Source organism: Oryx dammah, unplaced genomic scaffold, assembly GCF_014754425.2.
Source record: "Oryx dammah isolate SB20612 unplaced genomic scaffold, SCBI_Odam_1.1 HiC_scaffold_27, whole genome shotgun sequence".
NCBI classification, from domain to species: Eukaryota; Metazoa; Chordata; class Mammalia; order Artiodactyla; family Bovidae; genus Oryx; species Oryx dammah.
The window spans coordinates 97907061-97925943 of NW_024070211.1; the positions used below are offsets into that span (position 1 = coordinate 97907061).

Consider the following 18883-nt stretch of genomic DNA (forward strand, 5'->3'; position numbering starts at 1 on the left):
GCTGTATTTGCTTGGGGTTGCACCAGCAAGATGGATGTCCATTCTATATCTGTCTCTTCACTTAACTGTATTACTCTTTACCTTTCATTTCAGTAATTGGATTATTACGTGCCTCAGAATAATTTCCTTTGTATTTATTCACCTTAGGAGTTTGCTGAGTTTCTTGAAAATACAGATTGAGATCATTCATCAAATTTGGTAACCTCATATGTCACTTCTTCAATATGCCTGTATCTCATTCTCTGTCTCCTGTTTCTAGGGCTTTAACTACATGTACATTAAATCTTTTTACTATCTTTCATATTTCTCTTATGCTTTCTTCTCTGTTCTGCTTTTTATTTTATTATTTTTATCTTCATATATTTCAGTTTGAAGATTTATTGCTCTATCTCCAGGTTCATTAATTCTGTCTTCTGATATGTCTAGTCTGCTCTTAAGGCTCATTCAATGAGTTCTTAACTTAAGGTATTATATTTTGCATTTCTAAAATGCTCATTTGATTCATTTTTATATATTTTAATTCTATACTGAAGTATTCCATATTTTTATCCATTTTCATCTTTTCTTATATTTTCTTTAACACATTAACCATAATTGTTATAGTTCTTACCTTTTAACTATAATATCTAGATCATTTCTGAGACTGTTTTATTCCTTTATTATCTGTCACTTTTTCCTGTTTCTTTGAATGTTCAGTAATTTTTATTTTGGGCTGAATGTTGTGAAGGATCTGTTGTAGAGGCTCTAAGTTATATTATTTTTCTCTAAAGAGTGTTGAGTCTTTAGTCTGAAAGGTAGTTAAATTGTCACAAAAATCTCCTGGGTTGTGTTGATGCTTTATTTTTACCTTTTTAAGGGTAAGTTTGTTTCAGTTTTGTCCACAATCCTTAAGTGTAATTCATACCCTTAAGGCAGGACCTTTCTGGAGTTTCACCTGAATGTCTAGAGTGTTCACCAAGATTTTTTCACATGAGCTCAGCTAGGATTCCAATATCTACACCTCCCCAAAACTGTGTGACCTCTGAAATCTCTGTTCTCAGCCTTCTAGTAGTTGTTCTCTTTTGGCCTCTTGGCATCTCATTCTCTGCATTCAGAGCTTACAAGTTGGCAAGGAACCCATGAGATATTTTTTGTAGGCATTTTGGAGGCTTTTATCTGCCATTCCTTTATCTCTGGTACTCTATCCCCCAAATCTCAGGTGACTTTGCAACCCAGACTCCAATATCTGCTTTGTTCACCTATCGAGATTATCATTTACTGCATAGTTTATTTCTCTTTCTTCCTTATATTAAAATATGATGTCAGAGGAATTTCACTGCAGTCCAGTGGTTAGGACTCCACACTTTCACTGCCAAGGGCCCAGGTTCAATCCCTGGTGGGGGAAACAAGATCCTACAGGCTACAAGGTACAGCCAAATGGGCCAAAGAACTAAATAGACATTTCTCCAAAGAAGACATACAGATGGCTAACAAACACATGAAAAGATGCTCAACATCACTCATTATTAGAAAAATGCAAATCAAAACCACAATGAGGTACCACTTCACACCAGTCAGAATGGCTGTGATCCAAAAATCTGCAAGCAATAAATGCTGGAGAGGGTGTGGAGAGAAGGGAACCCTCCTACACTGTTGGTGGGAATGCAAACTAGTACAGCCACTATGGAAAACAGTGTGGAGAGTCCTTAAAAAATTGCAAATAGAACTGCCTTATGACCCAGCAATCCCACTGCTGGGCATACACACTGAGGAAACCAGAATTGAAAGAGACACATGTACCCCAATGTTCATTGCAGCACTGTTTATAATAGCCAGGACATGGAAACAACCTAGATGTCCACCAGCAGATGAATGGATAAGAAAGCTGTGGTACAGATACACAATGGAGTATTACTCAGCCGTTAAAAAGAATACATTTGGATCAGTTCTGATGAGATGGATGAAACTGGAGCCAATTATACAGAGTGAAGTAAGCCAGAAAGAAAAATACCAATACAGTATACTAACACATATATATGGAATTTAGAAAGATGGCAATGATGACCCTGTATGCAGGACAGCAAAAAAGACACAGATGTGTATAGTGGACTTTTGGACTCAGTGGGAGAGGGAGAGGGTGAGATGATTTGGGAGAATGGCATTGAAACATGTATAATATCATGTAAGAATCGAATTGCCAGTCTATGTCCGATGCAGGATATGGCATGCTTGGGGCTGGTACACGGGGATGACCCAGAGAGATGTTGTGGGGAGGAGGGTGGGAGGGGGGTTCATGTTTGGGAACGCATGTACACCCATGGTGGATTCATGTCAATGTATGGCAAAACCAATACAGAATTGTAAAGTAAAATAAAAAATTAATTAATTAATTTAAAAAACCATAATAATAAAAAAAGATATATGCAAAAAACAAACAAACAAACAAACAAACAAAAACCATGAAGAACCCATGAAGTCAGAAGAAACCTAAGGTGAAGTCAGGAAGAAACCTGAGGTGAATACAGGGCTCATCTTTGAAGTTTTCCTTATTTTAGTGATCTTATTCAGGCACTGGCTGTCCAATGCCTATAAACACTTTTAAAATAATACCTTGTTCATTTTTTATTGTTGTTTACCATGGTATCTGTTATTCATTATCAATGGAATTGAAACTCAAAAACTGTATTATAGTACTATACACCATGCAATTTGTAAAACCTAAGTCTGTTCTCCAACAGCAAAGGAGGCTAAAATCTGTGAAGAAGGGAGATTATGGGAGGAGCCAATGCCATGACAAATATGGAAAGGGTATTTCAAATATGATTTATTCAAAAAAGTTTCTTCTACCTCATTATTATCTGATTTCCCTTACTACTATGGTTTCTTGGTTACATCATTCATTAGACAGATAGGGATGGGGGAAGGGCACACAAAGAAGATGAACTGGAGAAGACTAAGTACCTGGTAACATGGGCCTCAGTTTTATAGATTATCAGCTTTTCTTTGTAAAACCATATGTGACTTCAGCATATTCAATGTTGACAATTAAGACTTGTATTTCACTTCTTAATGACCTTGAACATCCGCGTACTTGTTTCTACAGAAGATTCCCTTGTAAATAAATAAGGTAGAAAGAAGGTAGTTAAAACAGTACTATATCAAGAGGTATAGTGCCACTAGTGGCAAAGAACCTGGCTGCCAATGCAGGAGACAGAAGAGACATGGGTTCAGTCCCTGGGTTGGAAAGACCCCCTGGAGGAGGGCACGACAACCCATTCCAGTATTCTTGCCTGGGAAATCCTATCGACAGAGGACCCTGGTGGACTACAGTTGGTAGGGTTGCAGAGTCAGACATGACTGAAGTAACTTAGCACACACACGTTAAGAAGAGAAAAATGCCTAAGGCTTATTATATACTTCAACAAGAGTCACTCAGCACCAAGCATGTTCTGATCACTGAGAATTTGTTGTGAGGGTAGTGTTAGAGGAGTAGAGGAGTTATAGGAGGTATATGCTATACCAAGGTAAATAAGATGAGGCTCCTGCCTGCAGTTGTATAGGGGACATAGATTTTTTCAGTGCGCCAGAATCACTGGCAAGTTATGATTATCTCTAAGGGGCTAGAGATAACCAAGAGTGGACTGAACCTAGCCAGAGACCCAAGAAAGTCTCCCTGTAGCAGACATTTGAACTAAATCTTGAAGATGAGTGAGACTTAACCAGACAAGGGAAGGCAAGAGCAGCATTCTCGACAAGCCAACAGTGGCGAGAGCAAGGGCACAGGTCAGGGAACAAAATGCTGTACAATGCAGTATCAGCTGGAGATGGAGAAAGGGTAACAGGGCGGGGCGGGGGGGTGGGGGAAGGTGGCATGTTTAAGCTGTTAAATATGAGGTGGAGTATCAAGAAAGGAGGCCAGGAAGGGAGCCAGGGTCCATGTTACTGAGGACTTAGAAAGCCATGCTAGGAAGTTTAGCCATATTGCAAGTAAAGGGGTGCTACTGAGGAGTTGTCATCAAAGGATGGAATAACGCAAATAACCAGAATGCTTTTAGATAGAGCACCCTACCTGCAGTTTAGGGGAAAACTTACAGAAATGTTTTTGTGGGATGTGAAGCATAGCCATTAGAAGGCTGCTGTAATAATAGTTCAGGAACAGTGGTCAAGGCTGCCTGAGAGAAAGGAACAGCTATATAGTTAATACAGAAAATTTTCCAAATTTGGTAAGTCACTAGGAGCGTGAGGAAAAAGAGGAAGCTAAGATAAGTTTCAAGAAAGAAGTGCAAATTTATTATGGGAAAACAAAGATTTCTATTTTGGACACCGAGTTCAAAGTATTTGTAGACTTCTAAGCTGGTATAACTAATATGTAGCTGGATAAATGAGATTCAAAAGAGAGCTGTTCAGAGATGAGAAAAAATGATTTGAGAGTAATTAGCATATAAAGTAGGGAAAATAACAAGAGGGATGGAGAGCCAATGAAGTAGAGAGAGAAGAACAAAGAGCAAGGACAGAATCCTGGAAGAAACCAGGGTTACAGGAGGGGCACAGTGACAAATACACAGGCTGGCTGAGAAGCACTTTAAGACATGACGAAGCTAATGATATTTTGGAAGCTGACAGTGAAAAATGTCCAGAGTGAGTCGTCAACAGAGAGAATAGAGGCAGAGTGGCCCACTAGGATCACGATGGAAGAGTGTTAATTCCATTAAGTAATACAGAGGTCACTTGTCATCTCGGAGAGAGGATAGGAATTTGATGGAGTAGAGACATCACAAGTCTTGAAGAAAAAATAATCTAGATTATTCTTTCAAAAGTTTGATTTCAAATGAAAGGGTAGAGAATAGGGACTGCCCAGGATCTAGAAGATGACAGAGAGGAATACCCCACAGAGTAAAAATAAAGGAAAGGGGGTAAACAGTAGAACCAAGTGGTTATATGGGTCAGAATCCCAAACATCAAAGGAAAGGACTGGACATGAATGTGTAGAAGATCTCACACTGTGCATCAGAGGGGAGAGCAGGGGACTAGCAGAGACAGACACAGGGCCAGGGAGATAGGAACTGAGGGTTAATCGTAGACCTCCATGACTTCCTTTAATTGATAAAGCAGGAAGTGGTTTGTCTTCTGGGAGTGTGACGGGGAGGGTGTATGGTGTTAGGTGAAAGTGTTAGTCACTCAGTTATGTCCGACTCTTTGTGACCCCACGGACTATAGCCCACCAGCTCCTCTGTTCACAGAATTCTCCAGGCAAGAATACTGGAGTGGGTAGCCATTCCCTTCTCCAGGGGATCTTTCTGACCCAGGGATTGAATCCCAGTTTCCTGCATTGCAGGCAGATTCTTTACCATCTGATCTACCAGTGAAGCCCAAGAGTCTCCTAGGGACCTGTCTGGGGCTTACCTAAAGTTGGCACTCGTGGTAAAGAACCCACTGCCAGTGGAGGAGACAGAAGAGACACGGGCTTGGTCCCTGGATAGGAAGATGCCCAGGAGGAGGGCAGGGCAACCCACTCCAGTACTCTTGCCTAGAGAATCCCCATGGACGGAAGAGCCTGGTGGGCTACAGTCCACAGGGTCAAAAGAGTTGGACGTGAGTCAAGTGACTTAGCGCACACACAGTTCTTTGAAACGGGGATAAGAGGACTAGGAAGAACTGGTGAACCAAGGATAAGACTGAGCATTCTCATGTGGACATTTCATTCAGAGTCTGGATAAAATGACTTTTTCTTAGCAGTACTTGGCCACCCAGCATGGAGACAGAGAAAGTCAACTGTGAGACAGATCTGGGAACGAGGCCCCCCAGCCATTCCATAGACAGTCGAGGATGTTAAGGAATCAAATACACAGCTAACAGAGTGGTCCAGGCTAGTGCTGGGAGGGTCTGGAGCTAGCAGTCTGAGAAAATTTAGGGGACCAAACAGAAGGTTTTGTGGGAGCAAGAGAATGAGAGCTCTGTTTTCCCGCCTTCCTCTCACCCATCTTGTGAGAGGCCTAAAAGTCCCTACTTGCTACAGCAGCTGTTGCTGATAGAAAACTAAAACAGAGAGAGAACACATTATTTCAAAATTCCTTTAGCTCTTTCCTTAAAGACACAAATCATCTAAATCACTCCCCAAAAGCCCTTTTAAATTCCAAGACTAAGAACAAAATTATGGTTAAATATTTAACTAATGTTTATTATAGCTAGCATGTTGGTTTTAGAGAGATCAAATTTATGATACAATGAAGTAATATTTTTCACATTCTGTCAGTCTATTTTATAGCACATTGGGGCCCACAGTATAATAAATATCTTCTATTATTTTATAAGATTCTTATATGCAAAGCTGTGTAGGGCAGAGATAATATTGAATTTCAAATCAAATGAGCTGGCATAAACCTTAAGTCAGGTCACTTTGTCTTTCAGGACGTCAGCTTTTGGACTTGTAAAATGAAGACTGAGAATAAATCTCCAAGCTTCTTTTCAGGTTCTTAAAAAAACCATGAGATGAAAGAGGAGAATGAAAAAGCTGGCTTAAAACTCAGCATTCAAAAAACTAAGATCATGGCTTCTGGCCCCATCACTTCATGGCAAATAGACAGGGAAACAATGGAAACAGTGACTTTCTTTTCTTGGGCTCCAAAATCACTGCAGATGGTGACTGCAGCCATGAAATTAAAAGACCCTTGCTCCTAGGAAGAAAAGCCATGACAAACCTAAACAGCATATGAAAAAGCAGAGACATTCCTTTGCTGACAAAGGTCTGTCTAGTCTAGGCTATAGTTTTTCCAGTAGTCATGTATGGCTGTAAGAGTTGGACCATGAAGAAGGCAGAGCACCAAAGAATTGATGCTTTTGAACTTGGTGTTGGAGAAGACCCTTGAGAGTCCCTTGGACTGCAAGGAGATCAAATCAGTCAATCCTAAAGGAAATCAGTCCTCACTATTCATTAGAAGGACTGATGCTGAAGCTGAAGTTCCAATACTTTGGCCACCTGATGCAAAGAACTGACTCATTGGGAAAAACCCTGATGCTGGGAGATTGAAGGCAGGAGGAGAAGGGGACAACAGAGGATGAAATGGTTGGATGGCATCACCAACTTGATGGACATGAGTTTGAGCAAGCTCCAGGAGTTGGTGATGGACAGGAAAGCCTGGCATGCTGCAGTCCATGGAGTTGCAGAGTCAGAAATGACTGAGTGACTCAACTGATGAAAATAATTAAATATTTTTAATTACTACAGAATTAATAGAGTTACCACTTTTTTATGATATATTTTTGTTATGAACTATAATTTGCTGAGCCTCAGTTCTTGATCAGGAACACAGACTCCAACAATAACACTGTCTCTATGAAAAATAGAATCCATTTTACCAGTTTACTTTATGCTCCAATTTTTCCACTCTCTGCCCACATTTAATCTTTGGAGGCTGCATCTCCAAAAGTTCAGAGATATTTGTTCACCATATTGTGACCATGTGTCTCTGAAGAGACCCATGTTATATTGCCTTCACAGAACCCAGCCCATGATTTCATGGCTGAGTGCTCTATAGCACTCATATGGAAAGCTATGTAGGGCAGTTGTACACCTTAACTTAGATTTGTCATTGGGGGTATTATCAGAAAATGCCTATAAAGCATCTATTCAAATGTCTGAGATGTTGAGGGTACTCCACAGAGTATGCTTGATACACTGGGCAGCATGATGTGTGGGAAATAATCAAAACACAGCATTATTTCTGTCCCCTACTCAGATATTTCTCCTGTCACTAGATGAAACCTAGGCAGAAACCACAGCCCACTCTTGGATTACAGAGGGTCCCACAATCACTTTAAGTCACAAAATACAGTCTTGATTCAAAATTAAATTATCTAGTTCTAAGAGATTAAGCAACTCTTCCCTCTTTATTCAGAAGATAACATTTCCTTTTATTCCCTACATGTTTAGACCCTCAGAGCCCAGGAGTGGGAAAGAAAAGGAGAGGAAAGATAAAGGGGAAAGGCAGTTTTCTCATGGACTGGTAACTGAGGCTGTCTGGTAAACTCAGTAGGTGCTTAATGCTGCTGGCTCTTCCCTTCCTATCAGTTTTGTTGTCTGGGCTGTTCCTGGAAAATTTCCCCATACACAATTTCCTTTAGCTACTTCTTTTCCACCTTCAGGTTCCCATTTACTGCTCTTCCCAACTCACTGTTTTGGGTGGAGCCTAAACTTCTGGCAGGAGCCTTGTTGGGTAGAAAAAATCTCAGACTTTTGAAAATGACCCCATGTCACTAGCCAATGATTTCTTAAATATAGCATTTAAAAGACTGATAAACTGTATTGCATTAGGACCTTCCAGAAACCAGAAAAGAATGTCACTCCGACTTTAACCACAAGAAAAAGCTGGATAGCCTACAACATCAAAATTTTTCTTGAGTCTAACAGAGAGAAGATGTCATAGGACAATAAACTAGCCTGATATTTAAAGAAAGGTAGGTGCCTCCAACAAGATAGGCAATTTGAGAGCTACTTACCTGAGGCGGAGCCCCTGGGAAAGTCAAGGCCATTTTAGAAGGGATAAAAAGATTGCAGGTAAAATTTTGTGATGATTCCATAGTTTCATTTTAACAATTTGCTGCTGTGGCAGAGTCTGAGCTTCTGCCATATGGAAGCTACAGATGCAAGGGGAATTTACACCCGTTCACAAGCTTTTCTTTACAAATCTCATAGAATGTTCCTAAGAAAGATCCCGGTCAGGGAAAGCAGCAGAGGAAGACTCCCGTGGTCCTACAAATCAGCCAGAGAGGAACAAAGCCCTAATGAACAAAACGCACTGTGGGTGAGGAGGGAGGTGGGGCTGCAAACCCTCAGGGTGCAAGTGTAGGCCCTTTGAGGCTAGGGAAAAGGGACAAAGAAATCCTTCTCTCCTGAGGAAGAAACAGGAAGCTTTCTCCCTCACAGGAACCAGTATGACCTGAGATGAACTTGAAGTTCATCTGCCCTGGGGAGGAGGGCATAGTCACTGAATAGGTTCTGGCCCCAATATCCAGGAACATAGGTCCTGCCTGATGCTGAGGCTGAACCAAGAAAGCAGAAAGCCTCTTCCCCAAGCAGGCTAGCAAATGTTAGTAAGAATCTACACTGGGAAAGGTGCGAGAGTGGCAAGACACTCTCTTGGGCTCAGACTCACGAGGAAAGCCTGAAGCCTACTTCCACCATCAGCAAAGTGACACTAATTGCCAAAAACTGAAGACAACTGGTGAGTGGACAAACTGTAATAAACCCATATCAAGGAATAATACAGCAACAAAAAGGACCGAACTGTTGGCATTTACACTATCATGGCTAGATCTAAGACATTATGCTCAGGAAAAAAAGACAGACTCAAAAGAGCACATGTCATACTATTTGGTTATAGATATATGACATTCTAGAATAGGCCCAACAATAGAGACAGATCAATAGTGGCCAAAGGCTGAAGGTGGGTGAGGTGTTGATTTCAAAGAGGCATGAAGGACTGTTGAAAGTGATAGAACAGTTCTATACCCTGACTGTGGGGGTGGTTACATGTCCAGCATTTGTTGAAACTCATAGAGCTATACACTAAAAAGGGTGATTTTGTGTGATAGTTATTCAGTTGTGTCTGACTCTGCAACCCCATGGACTGTAGTCTGCCAGGCTCCTCTGTCCATGGGAATTCTCCAGGCAAAAATACTAAAGTGGGTTGCCATTTCCTTCTTAACATAGGGATCAAATCCAGGTCTCCTACACTGTAGGCAGATTCTTTACTGTCTGAGGCCCCAGGGAAGTCCCCCCAAAGGATGATTTTAACCACATATAACTTACATCTCAAAGATATTTAAAATTACAAGAAAACAATTTCATTGCAATTAAATTGTTCATCAAAAAAACAACATTAAGAATGTGAAGAGACAAGTTACAGATTGGGAGGAAAAAATGGAATTTGCCTACAGAACATATAAAGAACATACAAATGAGTAAGAAAAGGAGCAGACAATGGAATAGAAAAATGGGCAAAGGACCTAAGTGGCTGTTTCACAAAAGAGGATATTCAAATTGCCAATGTGCATAAGAAAAGCTGCTCGACATCTTTATTCTAAATGCAAATGAAAATCATAATGAAGTCCCACTACACAGTCATCAGATTAGCTGAAGTTAAAGATTTGGCAATACCACTGTTGGCAAGACTGTGGATTAACTGAAACTGGTCGTAAATTTGTATAACCACTTTGGAAAACTATTTGGAAGTATTTAACATGAGCCCTATGATTCAGCAATTCCACTCTGAGGCAATTATCCAAGAGTTACAAGGGCCTATGACCACCATAAGTCAAGATCAAGGATGTTCATAGCACCATTATCATAACATGAAAAGCTGGAAGCAAATCAAATGTCTATCAACAGGAGAAAATACAAATAAACTGTGGTATATGTATATGCACAAAATATTACCCAGATGATTATGACATGCAACAAGGATGGAACTCACAGATATGATGCATGAAAGAAGTATCAAACAGTATATACTGTATGATTTTACTCATATGAAATTCACCAATAAGCAAAACTAATCTTGAATGATTAGATGAATTCGGAATAGTAGTCATGGATTGGGGCTAGTATATATTGGTGGTGGCGGGGGTGGGGTGGGTGGGGGGCTTCCTTGTAGCTCAGATGGGAAAGAATCTACCTGCAATGCAGGAGACCCTGGTTTGATTCCTGGGTCAGGAAGATCCCTAGAGAGACATTAGCTCTGTAGCCCATGGTAGATTGGGCTTTCTGTGTGTGTGTGTTTGTCAGTCATGTCCAACTCTGTGACTCCATGAGCTGTAGCCCACCAGGTTCCTCTGTCCATGGGGTTTCCTGGGCAAGAATACTGGAGTGGGTAGCCATTCTATTCTCCAGGGCATCTTCCTGACCCAGGGATCAAACCTGGGTCTTCCAAATTGCAGGCAGATTCTTTACCATCTGAGCCACCTTGGAAGCTTCATGTAAATTCTATTGCTTTTACGTCCTAAGTTTATGCAATGTCAAAAGAAATATCTTTTTGTTTAAAAAACTGCAGAGGAGAAATTTTTCCTCTAATGTTTTCAAATAGAGACATTTATTTGTTCGTTTTTTAACTTATTTATTTATGGCTGTGCTGGGTCTTTGTTGCTGTGCAGGCTTTTCTCTGGTTGTGGGAGCAAAGACCACTCTCTAGTTGCCACGCATGGGCTTCTCACTGTGGGGACTTCTCTTATGGTGAAGCACAGGCTCTAGGTGAAGGGCTTCAGTAGCTGCCGCACACAGACTCATTAGTTGCGCCTCCAGGGCCCTAGAGCTTGCCGACCTCCCTAGTTGTATAGGGTCAGTAGTTGTGGTACATGAGCTTAGTTGCTCTGAGACATGTGGAATCTTCCTGCACCAGGGATTGAACTCATGTCCCCTGAATTGGCAGGCAATTCTTAGCCACTGGACCACCAGGGAAGTCCAAGACATTTGTTTTCATACGCTATTAATTCCTATAACATCTACCTGCTTATTTTTTCTTTCAAGAGAATAAAATGTTTCAATATCCTCCTACTATGTCATTTATCAATAAATTAAGATCTGTGCACTTTACTGTGTATATGCTGTACCTCAATACAATTGTGTGTGTGTGTTGCATGTATCTTTATTTCTCAAGTACAAACAAGCAGTTGGCATTATACTGCAGTTACAGAAGTAAGTTTCAGAGAACTGCCTAAGGTCACTAACTCCTGGTTCAACAGTTTCATGGTTAATAGTATTTTCAGCAATTCTGTGAGGTCCGAACAGTACCCTGCCCAGGGACTTCAACAGCGAAGGATTAGTCAACTCCTCGTCCTGTCTCAGCTGATGGGGTCAGGCCATTATACTCTTTAAGTATAAGGGGGATGGGCATATCACAACTCCCAGGCATCCTGCAAAGTAGGCAGGTCACATTAGGGACAGCTTTACCCACACAGAAATTCATCTCACATTAGCTGTGAGGATTCAGTGTCACCCCCAATCATAATTTTCCTTACTCAGGAGTTTAAAACATGATACAATCTATGTTTGACAGCCCTTCCAACACTCCTAGGGAGGCCAAATCCACCTGGGGCCTCTGGGACTCATGCACCCGTGATCCGTTTGAGGGGTGCAATTACTCCCAACACAGCAACCACTCTTGTTTGCAGTTCTGCCATTAAGGCAGTTTCTCTGTACTCCCCAATTTTGTGCTGTCTGTACTTCCTTGCGAGCCTCAGACACCAGTCCCCAAGACTCCACTACAAGGGTTACCCACTCAACTCTCCAAGCCATCCTGGAGGTTCCTCGCTGGGTCTGGGCAGGAGGAAAACCCGATCTGCTCCCCATCTCACTTTGTTGAGAGCTCACACAGCCCATCAAGCTCTCCCCAGCGTATCTCTTCACAAATCCTCCCTCCTCTTCGTAACTGGATCCTTTTTTTAAAAAAATCTTTAAAGTGAATGAGAGGTTCGTGAGTCTGAACAAGTATCAGACATTTACTCTATAATTACACTGTATTTTCATCCCGTACCTCATGCTGATGTATAGCATTTGTAGTTGGTATTGGATATCCACAATCAAAACTTTAATACTCACCTCCTGTTCAACTTCAGGTTGAACTGTATGAAACTGTTGATTGTTCACAACGTTTTGACTTAAAGGAATTGCAATTTCATATAGTTCGAACTAAGAATTTTATTCAAAATAGGCTTTTTAGAGAAATTTTAGGTTGGAATTGAACAAACAGGAAAAGTGAATTCTGAAATGAATACTCAGGCAAATACTGAAGCATCATCTGCAAAGCATCTCACCTTGGCTTTCAGATCAGCACACACTTCCTGTTGCTTTTTCCTGTCCTTAGCCAACATGCTTTCCACTTCATGAGTTGCACAGGCTTCGGCCAGTGTCAGCACAGCCTTCTGTATAAAGTCTCTCCTATTCTTATTCCAACTTAATATCAGGATTCTTCGCTGCTCCTTAGCAAAGTGATACTGGTCACAATATTTCTCATGTTCGACCTGAAAAGACAACAGATCATAAATGTTTATTATGAAACTGAGCTTATGTGTTATGTCATTGCTAGAAAAGTGAATAAAATGAATTAAAGTCAATGATTTTGAAAAGTGAAGACTGAATATCTTAATAGTAAATACAACAATCAGGATCAGGTACCAGTCCCAGATTTCTGGGTCCATGGCTACTTGGTGACTGAGGACCAGTCATTTATTCTTTTTAAGTTTTCATACAGGGTGGAGTCAGGCCAGATGGCCCTAGAACAACTTCTACTTCTTTATGGCAATGAATCTATGAGCAGAAAACATGATTTCCCCTACATATAATTTTAAAAATACTCTATCTTTAAATCAGTCTTGCTATATTAATAATGACTTCAGTTGCTTTGGTTAGACATGTGCTAATAAACATTAAAAATCACTACAGTAATTCTAAAAACTCAGTTTGCCATTGATTAGGGAAACAATCAGAACATCTAAACTTAAAATAATTATAGCATTGACGGTAGCCCTTCCCATCCCATGCTCTTGAAGGGCATGACATTCTTACACGGGTATCAGTAGTTCCTACTGCCAGTGAATACCAACTCTGGGAGATCTGAGTCTTAAGAAGAAGAAGAGAGATAGCCGAGCAATTTGAAAAACCTCTGTAGGTGATTCTGAAATACTCCTTATAAAAGGTGTGTGTGTGTCTATGAGAGCTCAGTTGCTCAGTCATGTCCAACTCTTTGTGACCCCATGGGCTGTAGCCTGCCCATGGGGTCTTACAGGGCAAGAATACTGGAGTGGCTTGCTATTCCCTTATCCAGGGGTTCTTCCTGACCCAGGGATTGAACCCATGTGTCTTGCATATCCTGCACTGGCAAGCAGATTCTTTACCACTAGTGCCACCTGGGAGGCCCCTATATAAAGGTATGTCACCTGAAATTAAGAGTTGATGACCTAAATAATTCTTCATTTTGCTAGTATAGACCACATATCTGAATTTAATATATTATTTAAACTCTAAGTGATGTGAGAAAAGAACCTAGCAAACAAGATAAGGTGGCTCCTACTTTAAAAAAATTATAATTCAGGTATGGTTAATTAAGTAAACAATGGTATGATCACTCACCTAGAGCCAGACATCCTGGAATGCAAAGTCAAATGGACCTTAGGAAGCATCACTATGAACAAAGCTAGTGGAGGTGATGGAATTCCAGTGGAGCTGTTTCAAATCCTGAAAGTGATGCTGTGAAAGTGCTGCACTTAATATGGCAGCAAATTTGGAAAACTCAGCAGTGGCCACAGGACTGGAAAAGGTCAGTGTTCATTCCAATCCCAAAGAAAGGCAATGCCAAAGAATGCTCAGACTACCGCACAATTGCACTCATGTCACACGCTAGTAAAGTAATGCTCAAAACTCTCCAAGCCAGGCTTCAACAGTATACGTGAACCATGAACTTCCAGATGTTCAAGCTGGATTTACAAAAGGCAGAGGAACCAGTGATCAAATTGCCAACAACCACTGGATCATGGAAAAAGCAAGAGAGTTCCAGAAAAACATCTAGTTCTGCTTTATTGACTATGCCAAAGCCTTTGACTGTGTGGATCACAACAAACTGGAAAATTCTTCAAGAGATGGGAGTACCAGACCATCTGAAGTGCCTCTTAAGAAATCTGTATGCAGGTCAGGAAGCAACAGTTAGAACCGGACATGGAACAACAGACTGATTCCAAATAGGGAAATGAGTACATGAAGGCTGTATATCGTCACCCTGCTTATTTAACTTATATGCAGAGTACATTATGAGAAACACTGGGCTGGAAGAAGCACAAACTGGAATCAAGATTGCTGGGAGAAATATCTATAGCCTCAGATATGCAGACGACACCACCCTTATGGCAGAAAGTGAGGAAGAACTAAAGAGCTTCTTGATGAAAGTGAAAGAGGAGAGTGAAAAAGCTGGCTTAAAGCTCAACATTCAGAAAACTAAGATCATACTTCATGACAAATAGATGGGTAAACAGTGGAAATAGTGACAAACTTTACTTTTGGGGGCTCAAAAATTACTGTAGATGGTGACTGCAGCCATGAAATTGAAAGATGCTTGCTCCTAGGAAGAAAAGCTATGACCAATCTAGACAGCATATGAAAAAGCAGAGACATTACTTTGCCAGCAAAGGTCCATCTAGTCAAAGCTATGGTTTTTCCAGTAGTCATGTATGGATGTGAGTTGGACTATAAAGAAAGCGGAGCACCAAAGAATTGATGCTCTTGAACTGTGGTGTTGGAGAAGACTCTTGGACAGCAAGGAGATCAAACCAGTCCATCTTAAAGGAAATCAGTCCTGAATATTCATTGGAAGGACTGATGCTGAAGCTGAAACTCCAATACTTCAGCCACCTGATGCGAAGAGCTGACTCATTGGAAAAGACCCTGATGCTGGGAAAGATTGAAGGTGGGAGGAGAAGGGGATGACAGAGGATGAGATGGTTGGATGGCATCACCAACTCAATGGACATGAGTTGGAGTAAACTCTGTGAGTTGGTGATGGACAGAGAGGCCTATCGTGCTGCAGTCCATGGGATCGCAAAGAGTTGGACACGACTGAACGACTGAACTGAACTAAGTACATAATGAAACAGGTTATGGCTTCACTTAAATCAAATATCAGCTACTGAAATCCATTCTATAAAGTTCTTAGCTTTAGTCCTCAAAGCTAAGGCTATGCTTAAAATTTGTCAAACACTAAGAAGGGAAGTACACATCATACAGAAATGCATACTAATTATCCCAATGTAAGAAGTAAATGGAAAAATCTTTATCGTATTAACAGTAGGCAAATACAAAAATCTACACACAGGTAAAAATGACAGCTGGTCACAGATACAAACGGAATCAATAAGGAATAAAATGAAAGCTCCAATTTAATAAATTAAGACGTATGAAATCTAGAATGAATTATTAATATTATATAACATATATTTTGCATAAAAAGAATTTGCAGTAAAGTAAAGGTCAGAAGGAAAACAAATAACTGAATGGGGATTAATGGGATGGGAGAGGTTTGTCATATAGTTGTGTTGCCTTTGCTTCAGTTTCTTCACCTGAAAAGTAAGGATAATTATAGTACTTCTCTCATTCACTATTATGTGCACTACAGGAGTTTACACATGACTGACATAAAATAAATTCTATACACATTAGTACTGTTTTTTTATATGTTTATTTTTTATTGAAGAATAATTACTTTACAGAATTTTTCTGTTTTCTGTCAAAGCACAACATGAATCAGCCAGATCCAACCAGTCCATTCTGAAGGAGATCAGCCCTGGGATTTCTTTGGAAGGAATGATGCTAAAGCTGAAACTCCAGTACTTTGGCCACCTCATGCGAAGAGTTGACTCACTGGAAAAGACTCTGATGCTGGGAGGAATTGGGGGCAGGAGGAGAAGGGGACAACCGAGGATGAGATGGCTGGATGGCATCACGGACTCATTGGACATGAGTCTGATTGAACTCCAGGAGTTGGTGATGAACAGGGAGGCCTGGCGTGCTGCAACTCATGGGGTCGCAAAGAGTCGGACACGACTGAGCGACTGAACTGAACTGAACTGATACATATATCCTCTCCCTTTTGAAACTCCCTCCCTCAAGTATTGTTACTTGATTTAAAACAATTACAAAAATACAGAGTATGTAATAATATTTTACGGCATGGCCTATAATATTTAAAAGGTAAGAGTCCATACATGTTTGTTTGCATATATGTTTTAAAGTGAATTACTGCGGAATTCATTGGTGACATGGTAACTTCTGTTTCCTTGTCTCTGCGGTCTTGTCCAGTGAAGAATGTAGCCATAACTTCCCAGGCCTGTCTCAGGGGAACTTCAGACAAGACTCTGATTTACGAATGTGGGGCATTTGTGGTCAGACCCATCGAGTGGACCAAGTGGAGTTGTGGTGGGGTGTAGGGAGACACAAGCTCCCAAGGCAAGTTTTGGCTTCCCCGTGACTAGAAGGATTGAGATGCGGCAGGCTGTGTGAATGGAAAGGCAAACAACCCATTTTCTGGCAAGACTCAAGGAATGGCAGAACCTCTGAGATGGGCAGGTGAATTTGCAGACACCTGGAAGTCAAACACAAGCAGAGCAACCCAGAGGACCATGGTGAAGCTCTCTGGGGTAAGTAAGCCACAGAAGAATAAATGTTGCCAGGGGAGTCTCCCATCTTTTTATGCAACATGTTGTTGTTCAGTCGCTAAGTCATATCCGACTCTGTGACCCCATGGACTGCAGCACACCAGGCTTCCTTGTCCTTCACCATCTCCCTGAGCTTGCTCAAACTCATGTCCATTGAGTCAGTGATGCCATCCCACCATCTCATCCTCTGTTGTCCCTTTTCCTACTGCCCTCAATCTTTCCCAGCATCAGGGTCTTCCAATGAGTCGGCTCTTTGCGTCAGGTGGCCAAACTTGGAGCTTCAGTGGCAGCATCAGTCCTTCCAATGAATACTCATAGTTGATTTCCTATGGATTGACTGGTTTGATCCTTTGCTGTCCAAGGAACTCTCAAGAATCTTCTTCAGAACCACAATTCAAAAGCATCCATTTCTTTGGCACTCAGCCTTCTTTATGGTCCAAACCTCACATCCATACATGACTAGTGGAAAAAAAAATAGCTTTAACTAGATGGGATTTTGTCAGCAAAGTGATGTCTCTGCTTTTTAATACATTGTCTAGGTTTGTCATAGTTTTCCTTTCAAGGAGCAAGCATCTTTTAATTTTGTGGCTGCAGTCATTGTCCACAGTGATTTTAGAGACCAAGAAAATAAAATATGTCACTGTTTTCATTTTTTCCCATCTATTTGCCATGAAGTGATGGCACTGGATGCCATGGTCTTAGCTTTTTTTGAATGTTGAGTTTTAAGTCAGCATTTTTTACTCTCCTGTTTCACTCTCATCAAGAGGCTGTTTAGTTCCTCTTCAATTTCTGCCATTAAGATAGTATCATCTGCATATCTGAGGTTGTTGATATTTCTCCAGCAATCTTGATTCATCCAGTTCAGCATTTCACATGATATACTCTGCATAGAAGTTAGATAAGCAGAGTGACAATATACAGGCTTGATGTGTTCCTTTCCCAATTCTGAACTAGTCTGTTGTTTCATGTCCAGTTCTAACTGTTGCTTTTTGACCAGCATACAGGTTTCTCAGGAGGCAGGTAAGGTGGTCTGGTATTTCCATTTCTTTAAGAATTTTCCACAGTTTGTTGTGATCCACAGTCAAAGGCTTTGGCATAGTCATGCACTATACTGTCTTGTATAATGACAGATTTCATACTATAACCCTATTATTTTCTAGAGTGTAGAAAACAAATAATTTTAGAGCACCATTTAAAGTATATATATACCTGATGCTCTGTGACAACCTAGAGGGGTGGTTTGGGGTGGGAGGTAGGTAGGAGGATCAAGAGGGAGGGAACATATGTGTATATCCATAGCTGATTCATGTTGATGTATTGCAAAAACCAATATAATATTGTAAAGCAATTATCCTCCAATTAAAAATAACTTTAAAAAATATGTATATATATTTATGTGTGTATGTGTGTGTGTGTGTGTGTATGGGGGTGGTTTAGTTGTTAAGTCATGTCCAGTTAATGCAACCCTATGGACTGTAGCCCGCCAGGCTCCTCTGTCCATGGGATTTCCCAGGCAAGAATACTGGAGTGGTTTGCAATTTCCTTCTGCAGGGGATCTTCCTGATCCAGGGATCAAACTCAGATCTCCCACATGGCAGACTGGGTCTCCTGCATTGCAGGGGATTCTTAGTTATTGCTGAGCCACAAGGGAAGGTGTGTGTGTGTGTGTGTGTGTGTGTGTGTGTGTGTGTATAGTTTAGTAATTATTGAC

The 18883-nt window shown here is 40.9% G+C and overlaps 1 protein-coding gene and 1 non-coding gene across 2 annotated transcripts in view; both read right to left on the reverse strand.

Annotated features, from left to right (window-relative positions):
* The window catches only part of CCDC148 (coiled-coil domain containing 148), a 309472-nt gene that overhangs the window by 157485 nt on the left and 133104 nt on the right, over window positions 1-18883 (reverse strand). The window contains exon 11 of the mRNA XM_040229127.1: window positions 12787-12993. Within this exon, the coding sequence (XP_040085061.1) occupies window positions 12787-12993 (207 nt within the window). The remainder of the gene's footprint in view (window positions 1-12786; window positions 12994-18883) is intronic.
* LOC120855216 lies at window positions 11861-12008 on the reverse strand. The gene has a single exon (XR_005719186.1). It is a non-coding gene; the product is annotated as a U12 minor spliceosomal RNA (small nuclear RNA).